The sequence below is a fragment of the Gopherus flavomarginatus genome, chromosome 15 (genome assembly GCF_025201925.1).
Source record: "Gopherus flavomarginatus isolate rGopFla2 chromosome 15, rGopFla2.mat.asm, whole genome shotgun sequence".
Taxonomy (NCBI): Eukaryota; Metazoa; Chordata; order Testudines; family Testudinidae; genus Gopherus; species Gopherus flavomarginatus.
Genome location: NC_066631.1, coordinates 3630986 through 3648685, shown reverse-complemented (window position 1 = coordinate 3648685; position 17700 = coordinate 3630986). Strand labels below are relative to the sequence as shown.

General features: G+C 48.0%; 1 protein-coding gene across 1 annotated transcript; it reads left to right on the top strand.

The window, feature by feature from the left end:
- Positions 1 to 5874: 5874 nt before the first annotated feature.
- LOC127034703 (fish-egg lectin-like) lies at positions 5875 to 12641 on the top strand. Its single transcript, XM_050923873.1, has 4 exons — positions 5875 to 6029; positions 7529 to 7756; positions 9175 to 9514; positions 11260 to 12641. The coding sequence occupies exons 1-4, from the start codon at positions 5978 to 5980 to the stop codon at positions 11402 to 11404; spliced, it is 765 nt and encodes a 254-aa protein (XP_050779830.1). The 5' UTR covers positions 5875 to 5977; the 3' UTR covers positions 11405 to 12641.
- The last annotated feature ends 5059 nt before the right edge of the window (positions 12642 to 17700 follow it).

The window sequence follows — 17700 nt, the reverse complement described above, 5'->3', positions numbered from 1 at the left end:
AGGCTTGAAAAATTTGCACCTGCGGGAGGGAAAAAAGGCAGAGAAGTATTTAAAAAGATACATTTTACAGAGCAATGGGTATACTCTTTCAAGGTGAACAACACTATTCACATTACATTGCACATGTGATTTCCGCACAAGGTCGCATTTTGCATCTTAATATTGAGTGCCTGCGGCTTTGATGTTAGAGATCACAGACGCAGGTCCGGGCAACAGAATTCGGCTTGCATGCGGCCATGGTAAGCCATTGTCTTTTGGTTTCTGCAGCCTTCATATATTCAGTGCCCTCCTTTCCCGCATACCAAGCAAAGCCCGTTGAGTGCTGCGTCTTTCCTGTTAACATGTAGCAGCAGAAACAAAACTAACCCCCCCATACCAATTCTCTGGGATGATCACTTTACCCCTCCCCTCACTGCGTGGCTGGTATCAGGAAAGATCCCTGCTGGCCAAATGCGAAAAAGCTCAGTGCTGATCTCACGCACCCTCTCCTCCCCCCCGCTTGGCTAACTGCAGGGAAAGATTTCTTTTCAGCCACAGGCAAACAGCCCAGTAGGAACGGCCACCTCTGTGCCCTTAATTAAATTCCCATATTTCAACCAGGTGACCATGAATGATATCACTCTCCTGAGGATAACACAGCAAGATAAAGAACGGATGTTGCTTGAATGCCAGCAAACACCGAGATCAAACGCTGCTAGGCTTTGTCATTCAATGATACCAGATTACTTGCTACTAGCATGGTGTGGTCAAGTGTCCTACCATGGAGGAGGAATAAGGCTGCACTGCCCAGAAACCTTCTGCAAAGGCTTTCAGAGTACCTCCAGGAGAGCTTCATGGAGATGTCTCTGGAGGATTTCTGCTCCATCCCCAGACACTCTAACAGACTTTTCCAGTAGCTGTACTGCCCGCAAATGCATCCCAAGTCCTCAGGGCAAATTAATCATTAAAAATGCTTGCTTTTAAACCATGTTTTATATTTACAAAGGTACACTCACCAGAAGTCTCTTCCATGGCTTCATGGTCTGGGATACTGCCTTGGGAGGGTTAGGAGGGTACTTCAGTCAAGCTGAGAAAAAGGTCCTGGCTGTTGGGGAGAACGGAGTGCCATGAGCTCTCCGCAAGCTTGTCGTCCTCCTCCTCCTCCTCCTCTTCCCCGTCCGCAGAATGCTGAGGCATGGCTGAGATTACCCCCTCCTTAGAATCCACGATCAGGGGTGGGGTAGTGGTGGTAGCTCCCCCTAGAATTGCATGCAGCTCAGCGTAGAAGCAGCATGTCTGTGGATTTGCCAAGGACCTTCCATTTGCTTCTTTGGTTTTCTGGTAGGCTTGTCTGAGCTCCTTAACTTTCACACAGCACTGTAGTGAGAACCTGTTGTGGCCTCTCTCCATCATGCCCTTGGAGACTTTTTCAAATGTTTTGGCATTTCATCTTTTGGAACGGAGTTCTGCTAGCACAGAATCCTCTCCCCATATAGCAGTCAGATCCAGTATCTCCCGTACAGTCCATGCTGGAGCTCTTTTTCGATTCTCAGACTGCATGGTTACCTGTGCTGATGAGCTCTACGTGGTCACCTGTGCTGATCAGCTCTCCATGCTGGGCATACAGGAAATGAAATTCAGAAGTTCGTGGGGCTTTTCCTTCTGCCTGGCCAGTGCATCCGAATTCAGATTGCTGTCCAGAGTGGTCACAATGGTGCACTGTGGGATAGCTCCCGGAGGCCAATATTGTTGAATTGCGGCCACACTAACCCTAATTTGAAATGGCAATACCGATTTAAGCGCTACTCCCCTCGTCCAGGAGGAGTACAGATATCGATATTACAAGCCCTTTATATTGAAATAAAAGGCTTCGTTGTGTGGATGGTGAGGGTTAATTCAGTTTAATGCTGCTAAATTCTAAAAAAACTCATAGTGTAGACCAGGTCTGTGAGTCACTATTTGAATTTCATCAACTGTTTGATGTAAACATTGATTAAGAGATCAAGATGACTTTTCCTTAAAATTAAGAACTGTTGATTGTAATAAGAAATTCCCCCCGTTTTTAGTCACGTATACTTCCTCCCTTCCTTCCTTCATATCAAAATCTACTACATTTTTTCTACCTTTAGAATATACGATTATTGTTATTAATAAAATTTATAAAATTAGAATGGCAGATACTCCGTCATACAACAAAAAACAACTGACATTATCAATATGACAAATTTCAACAACCTACACATGCATATTCACACATGATAAACATATACACTCAAATACTTAACATACACACACAATTGACACAAAGTATTAGCGAACTGATGCAGGAGCAATTGCCAGAGTCTTAGATCTGAAACAACTCAACAAAAATAGTTAGCCTCAGGCAACAACCTCTGAAAACTAGTAAATAATAGCCTTATAAACAGCCTGTCAGAACGGATAATGGCTGCATGATGAGAAAAATGATGTCATTGCCACTTTGTACTGTAGTGAAGCAGTACGCTTGTGCCCGCAATGCAGCGCTGGCATAAGTAGGATTACCATATTTGGATACAATGTGATTGTCAGAGGGAGGATTTGGCCCATTAAACAATAACTGCATTAAGATGCGGTCTGTGAAACAGTTTGAGAAACCTTGACTTACATTTCTTTGGTGACATGATGTAATATTCAGTATTGCCAACCTCAAACATTCAGAACTCATGAGTTGGGCCCCCACAAAATCACTCGATATCTGACCTATCAGTCCTCATCCTCAAAGGAAACCTACAAAACACTTTTCAAAAGATGAGCCTGGGAGCTTGAATTCAAAACCTTGCTAGACATTAAAAATCATGATCCTCATAAAGATACTGGATTTATGGTTAATTACAACAACCTGCAACTAACTAATCTCCCTTTTGTCCTGGGATTAAAAGGGAGTTAATGGGCTACTTCACCCTGAATGGTCCCCTTGAATATGTGCTAAACTATCTGTTAGATCTAGTGTTTAGCTGTGACACTGTTAGTACCTTTTCAGACCTGGAGAAGAACTCTGTGTAGCTCAAAAACTTGTCCCTCTCACTAACAGAAGTTGGTTCAATAATAGATATCACCTCATCCACTTTGTCTCTTTTAAATAATGTGACAGCACAAGGGATTGTATAAAATTGTGTGTCTCTGTAAAGAAACCCCATCACCCTGGTTCTTTTCAAGTCTTCATAGTAGAATCTCAGGGTTGGAAGGAACCTCAGGAGGTATCTAGTCCAACCACCTGCTCAAAGCAGGACCAATCCCCAGACAGATCTTAACCCCAGTTCCTTAAATGGCCCCCTCAAGGACTGAACTCATAACCCTGGGTTTAGGGCTACAAATCACTGAGCTATCCCTCTGCCCCAAAGTGCCATAGTAATAATTCAATAACAGATTTGCAGACATTTGACATCTCTACTTAAAAATGACCTGACAACTTTCCAACAACAGCTGAAAAGTGCTTTTTTTGAAATGTTCTTTATAAAATAGGAGCCTCCCATATGATTTCATATTGTAAAGTTTGTCTTTAAGTTTAAACTAATATATACTGAAACTTCTGTTTCTATTTGACATTGACTCCGCTTATGCATAATATGTGTTTCTTACTTTACTAATCACTTCCTTATGTGGGAAGTGTGAAAACAACAGTCTTAGCATGATTGTCCTAGTTTTGTGGCTGTGTTTTATAATCAGTTGAATTACTTTTTAAAATGTTAGCTACATTAATTTCTTTGGATGCTGTGGCTTTCTGAACAATTTAAAGAGCAGGATACATCATTGCAGCTGGAATTGTTTTCTTAATTTAAAAACTGCAAATAAAAAAAGTTGGGGCATATTTTTGAAAGTTAGGTTAATGCAAATATCAAGTATTTAATCATGTAACTTTTTAAATAGGTTATTTTCTCATAGATATCTCAGATTAATCCATACAGGGAAATACAACTAGAAAGTCCACTTTTTTTTTCTTTTTTAAGCTGTGGAGCCTTGGCCCGTGCAACATGAGGGGAAGTTGACCCCGAGTGGCTGTGACTTACAACTCCCAGGTTCAGGTCATTGGCTATAGGGGTCAGTGCCACGAAGGTTTCCTGTCAAGTCGGCCAGACGGTGATGGTCAGGAACATTTCCCAGGAACCCCACTCTGCCTGGTGGCCACGGTCCACAACAGCATGCCTCCTAGTCCTGCGCCACCTCCCGCTGCCGCTCCCAGGGCAGGAGCCAACATCAGGCTTTGGTGATCTGAAGAGGACAGCAGTGGCAGGCGGCATCCAAGTGCCTGAACTGTGGGGCCCGAAGCAACTTCCCACCCCTTCACCCCAGCTCTGGCTGCTGCTGTGTGAGGGAAGTGCCTGGCCAGGAGCTCATGGGCTGGAGAGTGGTGAAAGCCGGGAAAGTTGGAACCCGGGCAGGAGGTGGCTGCATGCTCGGATGCTGCCCACCGCCTCTGTTCCCTGCAGATCACCGGAGCCCTTCGGGAGGGGCAGTGGCGGCAGCGGCAGCTCACACCCCCGAGAGCCACAGAACTCAAGCGAGGTGAGGGGGGAGCCGGGGGGCACATGGGAGCCACCACCTGAAGGCATCTGCTGCTGCCTGCAGCAGCCCTGGTGATGGTGGTGAGGGGAGCGGCCGCTCCCCACTAGTGGTGCCCTCCCCCGTATCTCACCAGCTCCTCCATGGCTGGGGCTCGCCACTTTTTGGTGCCCCAACCGCTTGGTGCCCTAAGCGACTGCCTAGTTTGCCTAGTGGTTGCACCGGCCCTGGGTGGAGCAGGGCTGGGGAAGGACAGAGGGAGCTGGGAGCCCAGGAAACTAAAGACTAGTTATTTTAACTTCTGTGCCAGGGAAGATAATGGAGCAAGTAATTAAGGAAATCATCTGCAAACACTTGGAAGGTGGTAAGGTGATAGAGAATAGCCAGCATGGATTTGTAAAGAACAAATTGTGTCAAACCAATCTGATAGCTTTCTTTGATAGGATAACGAGTCTTGTGTCTAAGAGAGAAGCGGTGGATGTGGTATACCTAGACTTTAGTAAGGCATTTGAAACGGTCTCGCATGATATTCTTATCAATAAACTAGGCAAATACAGCTTAGCCCTAGAGACTATGTTTTTAAGGGGTACACTCAAGATGTGTCCATGTGGACGTTCCCCTTTCCAAAATCACATGCGACCAGTTCCAGTATCAACCCTTCACCCACCCGGGCACCCTCCAAACACTGAGTGTAACAGCTCCTTCCCTCTCTGGAACACAGCTCATACAAAAAACCCTGGGGCCAGTTCACACGCCTCTTACCTGAGGAGCTAAAAGACCCAGAGAGAAGTGGAGGCTGATTCACTGACTGTACCTTGTCTCTAGAGATTTAGTCTCCTGGGGATTTCTGAGCCCTCCCTGTGTATCTACCCCCTAAGACAAACATTTGCAAGGTCACTAGGAGAAGGCTGCATTCCTTATGTTAACCACAGCAAACAGAACAGGTGTGGCAGGGGGAAACACTTAACCCTTAAAACCTTCCATTACATAAGAATGGCCATACTGGGTCAGACCAAAGGTCCATCCAGCCCAGTATCCTATCTACCAACAGTGGCCAATGCCAGGTGTCCCAGAGGGAGTGAACCTAACAGGGAATAATCAAGTGATCTCTCTCCTGCCATCCTTCTCCATCCTCTGACAAACAGAGGCTAGGGACACCATTATCCAGAGGCCAGCCAAGTGTTCACCTACCAACCACAGTACCTGCCGGGCTGGCTGCCATACAAGGGATCTAGTGTCACAATTGCTATGAGGAAACCCATAATGTTGCTCAACAGCCTTTGCTCCAGGGCGTGGTGTTGCCATGTGAGAATTTCCCTATTTCCTCATTGAGAATGTGGGGGGGCACCCGGGGAGGCAAGGTTGCTCAGACTGCAGCTGTGCTTGAGCTATAAAAGCCCGTGGACTGCCCCAGTGCAGACACCAGGAGAGCTCCCATTGTCCAAGGGGTGCTGAGAAGATGATGCTCTGGGAGTTCCTGCTGTTGCTGCCCCTGCTTGCAGGAAGCTCAGGTACGTGGGGACAGGGATTCTGTCCAAGGGTTTGCAGATGGCTGGGTGGGTGTCTCAGCCCCAGTGCAGAACTGAGTTTGGATTCACTGCCACATTTTGGGGAACTGTTTTTAGGCAGATGCTCGCGGGTTGGGAAGCAGATTTTCCTCTGCGTGTGGCCTGCACTTCGCACATTGTGGCCGCTGCAGTCTGCACCAATGACAGTGACACAAACACTGATCATTTGGTTTTTGAAAAGGTCTCACTGAGTTCTCTGTTGCCCGTCCATTCTGCAGGAGCTCTCTGTGCCCTGACTGAGCGATGCTCCCTGCTCCCACCTTCCCAGCCCTGTCCCCAGGCTCAGCTCATCCATGTAATTTGACTTCTATATTTGGGGGGCGGCTCCAGTCAAGCCAACGGGGCTATGCATGGGGGTGGGGGCAAATTCTGTGCTGGCCCACGGATGCATCATTTCAGATTTGTGGGGGGGGGGACTTTAACCATGATTCCAAGGGCTACTTAGGCAACTGAAAACTCTCCTTTTCTTTTGCAGCTAATAACTGCAATAATAATAATAATAATAAGAAGAAGAATTATCTCTGACAGGAGCATTGTATCTAATTCCTATATCTAGAAAGAAATTTAAATAAATATTCGACCCACTCAGCTCTAATACTAACATGTTCTGACATCTTGTGGCAAGTCACTTATGGGACACTGGTTGGGTTTAAAATTGTAATGTATATTCTTACTCAGATACGCTTGCTGAAGTCAGAAGGGACCATCGTGATCATCTAGTTTGACCTCCTGCACATCGCAGGCCACGTAACCTCCCTCACCCACTCCTGTACTAGACCCCTGAGCTCTGGCTGAGTTACTGAAGTCCTCAAATTATGGTTTAAAGACTTCAAGTGACAAAGAATCCACCATTTGCACTAGTTTAAACCTGTACGTGACCCATGCCCTATGCTGCAGAGAAAGCGAAAAACCACCAGGGTCTCAGTCAATCTGACCGGGGGGAATATTCCTTCCTGACCACTAATATGGTGATCAGTTAGACCCTGAGCATGTGGGCAAGATCCACTAGGAAGATACCTGGGAAAGAATTCTCTGTAGTAACTCAGAGCCCTCCCCATCTAGTGTCCCGTCTGCAGCTGTTGGGGATTTTTGCTCCAGGCAATCGCCAATGGGCCATTCACCATTCTACGCAGTCCTGTCATACCATCCCCTCCATAAACTTATCAAGCTCAGTGTTGAATGGGCGACCCCCAAACTCATTTCACAAGCCCAGTGTTGAATGGGCGACCCCCAAACTCATTTCACATGGCCCTTCAAGCAGATGTTAGGTGGTAAGAACATTGGGCCACCACCCTCCTATTCTGGATTCAGACCAGTGAGGGATGTGTAAGCAAAGGTCTCCATATCCTTAGCCACCCAGACCCCAAGCTCTCTCTCTTTTGTGGCTGTTTCTCCCGTTTACTAACAAGTCCACATGCATGAACATTCTGTCTTCTTTTCAGCTCTGGACTGCATTGAGATACCGGGGTCATTAAAGCAGATTGATGTTGGGAATGGGCAGGTGTTTGGAGTGAACAGCGCGGGCAATATTTACACGCTGCATGGAAACAGCTGGGCCCAGGTGCCGGGCTCCTTGAAACACGTCACGGTTGGTCCTGCCGGAGTCTGGGGTGTGAACAACAACAACAACATTTATAAGCTGGTGGGAGGAAGCTGGCAACAGGTCACAGGTAACGTATGAGCTTTGATATGTCATGGGAACGACAAAAGGCACCTCTGTTAGGATCCTGTGTCCAGTTCCAAGCTCCGACCCAGGCTGCTGTCACAAATCCCACCAGATGGGCCACTCTCAGGATCTGACGACAGCTTTTCTGTATAGTTACATTGGTACCAGTTCTGTACCATGAACTCTATAGGGAAGCTGATCTAGTTGAATTGGTGCAACCCCTGAGTGTGGATGCAGTTTCACAGGTTAGAAGGTGCTTATGTCCGTACAGATTATTGTGGAAAATGTAGTGAAATTAGCAATGGTGATACGAGCCTCTTGTTACTGGTCCAATTGTGTCTTCACTGGGGTGTGGCATTGATTTCATTCTATGTGTTTCCAAACTGATACAAAGCAATACAAAAACACACGTAGTCCTGGGCTTAAACTAAAATCAGAATGTTCACACAGGCCTGTCTACACATGGTTTGTACACCAGTCTGACTATTTGGATAGGAGTGTGATTGTCTACCAAATAGCTACTTCCATATAACTTGCGACACTTGGGGTTATATCCGTATAAAGGTGTCTTTTATCATCATATCCTCTGGGTATAAGCACCTTCAGACCGGTGCTAGGAGCTGAAAGCCCAGGCTGTCACACAGCTGTGGCAGTAGGACCTCGTAACCTGTGCAGTCTAGATACTCTAGGCTTCAGTGTGACACACTGAGAGGTGACAATCCTGAAATCTTATTATATAGATAACTGAGTCCACAGCAGAGGCATTGTACTCCAGGGGTTTACATTGGCTTCACACCATTGGTTAAAGCAGTGCAACCTTCTCATGTGGACAAGGCCTAATCGACTTAAGGGAAATGAAATCAGGTACCCTGAAAGCAAACTAAATGATCCCACAGCAGCTGAGTTAAATTAGGGACATGTAAACTGGTGCAATATAGTGTGTACACAAACCCCGACACTCACAAGCCCCCAGTGAGGTGGGAACATTTACTGGCCCCATATTCCGGACACTAGGAGATTAACATCCATGTTTCCAAACCTGAGTGCACAAATGTCAGCACCTAACTAAGACGTCCTGATTTCCAGGGGTGCTAAGCAGTGACGACTCCCACTGGTGTCAGTGGGAGCTCTCAGTGCTCAATACCTCCTATAATCAGGCCCTTGTTGCCCTAAGAGGCTTTCCAAGGGCTGTTAAGCAAGTTGGGAGAGAACTGGCAACCAGACCCAGGAATCCTGATCTCAGCTCACTGCTCCAAACACAAGACCACACGTCTCTGACTGATTTCTATCTTCCCTCTCACCCCTAGTGTCTAGTTATATTTCTGGCTGAGTTCTCAATAGGTGGTTTGCTTCCTTATTTTCTCCATGCTGCTCCAGCCCTGCTCTTTCCTCTGAACATTGTTTTACCCTTGTTTGTTTTAGGGCTGCTCAAGCAAATTGATGCGGGTGGAGACATGTTCGTCGCTGGTGTCAACATGCATGATGACATCTACTGTCTGTCTCGTCCAGCAACGGTCTCTGTGAACAGTGACTCTGCCTTGCCCTGGGTCAATATTGCAGGAAAGCTGAAGTACTACAGCTGCGGTGTGGGGGGCTGCTGGGGAGTTAACTCAGCTGACGATATCTATTTCCGATTTGATGTCACCCCGGATCCTTGTGCAGGATCCAGGTGGGAGCACGTTCCAGGCAAGCTGTCCATGATTGAGGTCGGGACCGAAGGCTCTGTCTACGGCGTGAACAGTGCAGGACAAGTATATCGCAGGTACAGTAAAGGAGAAGGCAGGAGGGAGGATTCCTCCCATGAGTGATCAGGGCCATTCACAGTCATCACTAAGAGCTTAGCGAGAACAGGATGTTGCCTGATGCTGTGGAGCAAGCAGACTCTGGTGCCTGATGTTCACTGATTTCCTAATGAGCTGAGTCCAGGGCTCTCCAGCATCCCAATGACCTCACAGTGAGGGGGACACCACTATTTACCTCTCTCCATTCTGAAAACCGACCATTTATTCCTACCCTTTGTTTTCTATCTTTTAACCAGTTACCAATCCATGTGAGGACCTTTCCTCTTGTCCCATGACAGCTTACTTTGCTTAAGAGCCTTTGTTGAGGGACTTTGTCAAAGGCTTTCTGAAAATCTAAGTACTCTATACCTGCTGGATCCCCCTTGTCCACATGCTTTTTGCAGGGCTGTCCAGAGGATTCAGGGGACCTGGGGCAGGGCCAGGTCATCAGCAGCAATTCAGCAGCAGGTCCCTCTCGGAGGGAACTGCCATCGAAGAATGAAGTGGTGGCGGTAGAGCTGCCGCCGATCGCAGCTTTTTTCTTTTTTTTTTCCCCCGCCTTGTACTCACCGGGCGGCATTCTGAGGCTTTGGCAGCACTTCAGCAGTGGGTCCTTCACTCGCTCCGAGTCTTCTGCTGCACTGAAGGACCCTCCCCCAAAAATTCAGAGTGAGTGAAGGGCCCGCCACCGAAGTGCCACCGAAAACCCGGAGCGGCTTGCGGGGCCCCTGCAGGGCCTGGGGCCTGGAGCAAATTTCCCCACTTGCTCCCTCTCTGGGCAGCCCTGGCTTTTTGACCCCCTCAGGGAATTCTAGTAGATTGGTGAGGCATGACTTCCCTTTACAAAAAACATGTTGACTCTTTCCTAACAAATTATGTTCATCTATGTGTCTGACAAGTTTATTTTATACTATAGTTTCAACCAGTTTGCTCAGTACTGAAGTCAGGCTTACTGGTCTGTAATTGCCAGGATCACCTCTGGAGCCTTTTTTAAAAATTTGCATCACATTAGCTATCCTCCGTTCATTTGATACAGAAACTGATTTAAATGATAGGTTACAGACTACAGTTCGTAGTTCTGCAATTTCACATTTGAGTTCCTTCAGAACTGTTGGGTGAATACCATCTGGTCCTGGTGACTTATTACTGTTTAGTTTGCAGTTGCCCCACCTGGCCAGCAGGGAGGGGTTCCTGTGGAGCCAAGCACAGGAACTCAGTGTCCCCCTGTGGGCCTAGGCAGTGGAGGAAGACACTCCCAGACTGGAATGGAGTGGGAGCAGGGGAGGGGAGAGAACTGCTATTCCCAGGGGGAGCTCTGGCATTTCCCCCTGCAGCGCTGTGGGGTTCCCTTGGTGTTCTCTATACCGCTCTGTCACTGGCTTTCATTCCATGTCACCTGCCAAGACAGAGGAAAGGCCCCATGTAGTTTGGAAGCAGGAATGTTTCCCTGGAGAGGATGTTCCCTGCCCTTCTGCCCTCAGCCCACACCGCAGGAAGATGAAGCTTGCAATGCTCAGCTCTGATCCTGCCATCTTAACGGGATCTAGCCAGACACTCGTGTAGGAGGATGGGTTCTGCAGGGCCGTGAGTGGACAGCAAGGAGAAACATGTACTGGGGCTACCCTGTGGGCTACACTGAGAAGCTGCTCTCCATAGGCTGGGATAGAGGCAGAGTCCTTCTCTTAGCAGACCTGTATTAACACCAGTCCTGTCAACTTCCTTTCAGGGATGGAATCACTAAAAGCAACCCCATCGGCACCACCTGGACCCAAGTGGCCAGTTTCATATGCAACTGCAAACATGTGTCCTATGACCTGGGCCTGCTGTGGCTTATCACTGACCAGGGCAAGATTGTGAAATGCCGGATCTAAATGAGACTCCCCCCACCATCTCAGCCTCACAGTGATTAACAGTGTCCATTTAAACTCTCTCTCTCTCAATCTCCCTCAGTGCTTAATTTGTACCAGCGTGGGCTGAGCCCTGGCACCTCTTGGCTTGGCACTGCAGAGCCTCGGCACCTCTGGGTTTGCCATGTCAGTTATGAAAGTAACAAATTGCTTGAGCCCCAGCACCTTTTTCATTGCAAATGAAGCCCTGCTCCACTGCCCTGTCCAGGTTTTCTACATTCCTTCACCAGCCAGTGGTGTGAAGCTTTTGTTCCAAGGGTAAAATCAAGTTGCACAAAATAGAACCAAGAACGTTCATCATTACCTGCTCCTTCTCTGCCTCTGCTGCCCCCGCCCCCAGATGCACATGCTTCTCCTCTGATAAAATTCAGTGGCTGGAAACTGAACACAGCAAGGCCCAAGCTAAAAACAAAGGGCAATGTTTTAGCTAGGAGGGAAGTCAACCATACGAACGGATCCACAAGGGATGTGGTAAATTCACCATCACTTGGAGTCTTTCAGTCAAGACTGGATGTCTGTGTAAATGCTCTGATATACTCTGTATCAACTGCACGCCGTTGGGTGCGATGCAAAAGTCATTGCATGACATCTGTGACCTCTGTTATGTAGGAAATCAGACTAGATGGTCATAACTGCCCCCCTTCTGGACTTTATATTTAAACTCTAATGGAGCCGATTGCATTAGCAACACGCAAAACTGAGATAGGGCATAGGAAGAACTTCCAGTGAACGAGAAAGAAAAACAGAATTTAAGTAACCCCCAAACTAGGTAATTTTCGCTGCCTTTCTGCAAACTTCACCATCACCAACGACCTGTGTTACAAGGTTCTCCCTCAGTTAGCCTGATTTCAGCCTCTCCACTTCAGAAGGTCTCAGCATGATCAGTTCATAATAAGCAACCAGGGCCAAGTTATTAAAAACACACTGTCCTGAGTTCTGTGCCAGAAGCTCTGCATATCCACCCCTCTCCCCCCACATTTCCATTCTGATAAATCCAAATATCTGCATCACCAGATTAGAAAGAATAGAGGCCACATGTATCCAAGAGGAGGGCTGCCAAGCCAGAGCTGCTCTCTCTAGGCTGAGCAGGAAGGGCTGGCAAAGGTTTGAAGTTTTTGTCTTGCTCACTCTTGTTGGGGAAGCAGCTGGGATTCCCCTCTGCTTGGGGCTGTGTTTGTGCCAATAAAGTCTTGCAGCATCTCGTGTGCTCTCCTTGTCATTTTGTGCTCAGTGGAATCAATACAACTGAAGTTTGGGAAGTGCTGTGGTGCTGGGGGTTCAGCAGCCCACAAACCAAGAGTGTTTTGGGGAAAGAGGAACAGTCTGAGCTCCACAACCCAGTAGACCTGGCGGATGCGACATTGTCATCTCCACTGGCCTGTCAACCCTCCCACTCAGCTAGTCTTCCCCCTTCTCCTCACAATGCTCACTCAAGCAGTCTGTGTTGCCCTGCTAATCTGTTCCTCTCCTTCCCTCACCTCTGACACACGCTGCCAGGGAGAGGAGAAAGGGTGAGCTAGTCTCTGCCTCACGCTGGTCCCCTCTCCCTTGCCATGTGCCCCATGTACACTCAGGAATCCCGATGAGTCGCCTGACTGAGCAGGTGGGCAGAGCTCCCACCTTGCCCTCACAGTCAGAGAAAGACAGACAAGTGAGAAAGAAAATCCACCTTTCTGCAGTCTGTGCAATCCTCCCCAACACTGGGAACACAACCTCTGGCCAGGCTTTGTAGCCAAACTCGCCCTTTAGCCTGAATCACAACAATGAGCTATGGCTCGCTGAGAGGTCTCTATAAGAAGTTGGTCCAATAAAAGATATTACCTCACCTGCCTTGTCTCTGGTATCCTGGGACCGATCCAGCTACAGCAACACTGCTGCTCCCAAAATGTAATTGTAACTGGGGAATCATCATCAAATGGGTGTGTTTCTCTGCAGGGACTGGTTTTCGGCCCAACACTATTTAACAGTTTTATCAGTGACCTGGAAGAAAATATAAAATCATCACTGATAAAGTCTGCAGATGACACAAATTGGGGGAGGGGTAAATAATGAAGAGGACAAGTCACTGCTGCAGAGCAAACTGGATCACCGAGTCGCCTGGGCGCAAGCAAACAACAGACGTTTTAATGTACCTGCATGTAAATGTATAGATCTGGGAACAAAGAACACAGGCCAGACTGACAGGCTGGGGGACTCTTTCCTGGGAAGCAGTGACTCTGAAAGAGACTTGGAGATCATGGCGGATAATCAGCTGAACGTGAGCTCCCAGCTTGATGCCGTGGCCAAAAGGGCTAACGCGATCCTGGGATTCATAAACAGGAGAACCTCGAGTAGGAGCAGAGAGGTTATTTTACCTCTGCATTTGGCACTGGTGCAGCCACAGCTGGAATCCTGTGTCCCGTTCTGGGGTCCACAGTTCAAGAAGGATGGGGAATGATTGTAGTACGAAATACTGCTACATGTAGGAATTTGCTACCTAGAATGCACTGAACATGCTCACACAAACTGAGCAGGCTCAGTAACATCTGTGAAGGCACTGCCCGAGGACTGGTCAATGACCAAGGCAGATGCAGTGTGCCCAGCTTCCTCTTTTCTAGACAGGGTATCTCGTACTATGTTCTTCTTCCCTTTCACGTGCACAATCTCCATGTCAAATTTCTGCAGGGCTGGGCTCCAGCGTAGCAGTTTGGAGTCTGTGCCCTTGGTTCTGTTCAGCCATATTAAGGGCGAGGGGTCGGTTAGAATCTTGAACCTCCTGTTAAAGAGTTTTGGCCTCTGTTGTTTACCAGCCCACACTACGGCATAGCACTCCTTCTCTATGGCAGAGTCAGTCTGTTCAGCGGGGGCAGCCTTTTGCATAGGAAGGCAATGGGGTCCTTTGCATCAGCACAGAACCCAAGCCAGTGTCGGATGCATTGGGGAACAATTCAAAAGTCTTATCAAAGTCTGGGCTGGCCAACACAGGCTCTGCAGACAAGAGCAGCTTTAGCCAATCAAACCCCTTCTGGCGCGCCTCTGACCAAATCACCTGAGTAGGTTGGTGCCTTTCACATAAGTGTGTGATTGGGGCCACAATGTCGTTGAACCCCCTCACAAACCTCCTATAATAGTTCACCACGCCTATTGAGGCTTGGACACAGGCCACTTGACAATTGTTTCCACCTTAAGAGGGTTGGGGAATATTTGCCTCCCCTCCAACCCCATGTCCTATGTAGGGGACTTTGACTGCCTCTATCTTGCGCTTAGATAGTTTTATGGTTAAACCAGCCCCCTTGTGTTTTGATAGCACAACCTCCAAGTGCTCTTGATGGTCATCCCAGGTGTTGCTGAATACAGCAATGTCATCTACCTACACTCTGGCATAGTTCTGAAAACCATTTAACGCTTTGTTGACCAGCCTCTGGAATGTTGCACCAGCATTTACCAAACCAGAAGGTAACAGCGTGAATTCATAGAGCCCTATATCAGTGATAAAAGCAGACTTTTGTTGTGCTTCTTCTTCCAGAGGGATTTGCCAGTAACCTCTAGTTAAATCAAACATGTGCTGTGCCCTTGCAGCACTGAAAACACTTCCCTCGTTTTGACTGGGGTTAATTCATTACAGATTTCCATATTTTCTGGAGTTGACCCATCCTGGCATTCAGCCATCAAATCAATGACTAGGTGTGCCTCAGTTTCCCCTTCAACACAACACATTTGGGAGGAGGGACAGCTCAGTGGTTTGAGCGTTGGCCTACTGAGCCCAGGGTTGTGAGCTCAGTCCTTGAGGGGGGCACTTAGGGATCTGGGGCAAAATCAGTATTTGGTCCTGCTAGTGAAGGCAGGGGCTGGACTCAATGACCTTTCAAGGTCCCTTCCAGTTTTAGGAGATAGGTATATCTCCTGTTATTATTATTATTTATCATGTTTACTCCAGCCCCTAACCTGTGTCTGAGTTACTGAAGTCCTCAAATCATGGTTTAAAGACTTCAAGGTGCAGAGAAACTTCCAGCAAGTGACCCAGGCCCTACCCTGCAGAGGAAGGCGAAAAACCTCCAGGGCCTCTGCCAATCTGCCCTGGAGGAAAATTCCCTCCCAATCCCAAATATGGCGATCAGCTAAACCCTGAGCATGTGAGCAAGACTCACCAGCCAGCACCCAGGAAGAATTCTCTGTAGTAACTCAGATCTCACCCCATCTAACATCCCGTCACAGACCAATGTGCATATTTACCCAGGGCCGCCGGGGGGGGGGGGGGCAAATGAAGCAATTTGCGCCAGGCCCTGGGCTCCGCCTAAGCTATACTAAAGACAAATCCACAGTAACCATCTCCAGTTTGTGAGGGACCCCATGGAGCCAGTCTCTAGGAAACAGATAAATGCATGGAGGTTAAGTCCATTAACGGCTGTTAGCCAGGAATGGGTAAGGAATGGTGTCCCTAGCCTCTCTTTATCAGAGGGTGGAGATGGACGGCAGGAGAGAGATCACTTCATCATTACTTGTTAGGTTCATTCCCTCTGGGGCACTTGGCATTGGCTATTATCCGTAGACAGGATACTGAGCTGGATGAATCTTTGATTTGACCCAGTATGACTGTTCTTATGTTCTAACCTAAATGAACCCAAAGCTATGGAGACAGATATGAGTCAAGGAAGCCAGCGGAGTATCAGAAACCTGGAAAAATCTCTGACTGGATGGGCTCAGGCCAGGGCCGGCTCTAGCCATTTCGCCGCCCCAAGCACGGCGGTACGCCTCGGGGGAGGGGGCGCTCTGCTGCTTGCCAGTCCCGTGGCTCCGGTGGACCTCCCACACGCGTGCCTGCGGAAGCTCCATTGGAGTCGCAGAACCAGCGGACCCTACGCAGGCACGCCTGCGGGAGGTCCACCGGAGCCGCCTGCTGCCCTCCCAGCAACCGGCAGAGCACCCTCCGCGGCATGCCGCCCCAAGCACGCGCTTGGCGCGCTGGGGCCGGCCCTGGCTCAGGCGTTTGGTCACAAGCTGAGGTGGTTCAAAAGTTTTGGATTTTTTTTAAGCCGATTTTTTTTATTGTCTCTTTAAACAATCAAACACAGCAAGCAGTGAATATTTGGCTGTCAATCTGGAGTCCCAGCTGCTGACCTCCTGCCAGCCAGTTATCAACTTATAATTCAGAAACCCGTGTGCAGCGTAAAGTATCCAAATAGGTGCCACCAGACATGGGAAAACTCAGCAAGAAAAAAGCAAGGGCAAAGATCACACTAAACTAATAAGATCTGCATTTTAATTTAATTTTAAATAAAGCTTCTGAAACATTTTGAGAACCTTGTTTACTTTACATATAACAGTAGTTTGGTTATATATTATAGACTGTGACAAAGTTCCTCCTTTACCTTGCTGGGTCCTGCGCTTATTGGTGGATTTTGCTAGCCTCAGAGATCTTCCTGGGTTGGATCAGGAGTTGGGAGGTTTTGGAGGGAACCCGGGCCCACCCTCTACCCTGAATTCCAGCCCAGGGCCCTGTGGACTGCAGTTGCCTAGAGTGCCTCCTGGAACAGCTACACGACAGCTACAATTCCCTGGGCTACTTCCCCATGGCCTCCTTCCAACACCTTCTGTATCCTCACCACAGGACCTTCCTCCTGGTGATTGATAATGCTTGTACCCCTCAGTCCTCCAGCAGCACAGCCTCTCACTATCAGATCCTTGTGCCTCTTGCTCCCAGCTCCTCACACGTGCACCACAACCTGAAGCAAGCTCCTTTTTAAACCCAGGTGCCCTGATTAGCCTGCCTTAATTGATTCTAGCAGCTTCTTGATTGGCTGCAGGTGTTCTAATCAGCCTCTTTGCCTTAATTGTTTCCAGAAAGGTCCTGATTGTTCTGGAACCTTCCCTGTTATCTTACCCAGGGAAAGGGGACCTACTTAACATGGGGCTAATATATCTGCCTTCTGTCACTCTCCTGTTGCCATCTGGCCTGACCCTGTCACAAGACTTATAGAGAGACCTTCTAAAAAAATGTTGAAATGTATTACCGGCACGCGAAGACTTAAATTAGAGTGTATGCATGAAGACTCGGCACACCGCTGCTGAAAGGTTGCCGACCCCTGGCATAGAGTAACCATATGTTGTACTAAGATTCCCTTGCTTTTTTTCCCAGTGAGTCAGTATAGCTTTTGCCAGACCAGAGGTTGGGCAGTCAATGTCTTATGTTTTCACAATGTTTTGTCCAACTTTCATGAAGTAAATACATGGTTAATATGAATTAAAAAGGCCAGGGACACTGCCTTGTGTAGACTGTGCAG

What these genes read in the sequence shown, in the direction of transcription:
- LOC127034703 (XM_050923873.1), top strand. Translation starts at nt 5,978, where the DNA reads ATGATGCTCTGGGAGTTCCTGCTGTTGCTGCCCCTGCTTGCAGGAAGC. An exon ending in CCTGCTTGCAGGAAGCTCAG is followed by an intron (nt 6,030 to 7,528) that starts GTACGTGGGGAC and finishes TCTTCTTTTCAG; the next exon opens with CTCTGGACTGCATTGAGATA. An exon ending in GCAGGACAAGTATATCGCAG is followed by an intron (nt 9,515 to 11,259) that starts GTACAGTAAAGG and finishes ACTTCCTTTCAG; the next exon opens with GGATGGAATCACTAAAAGCA.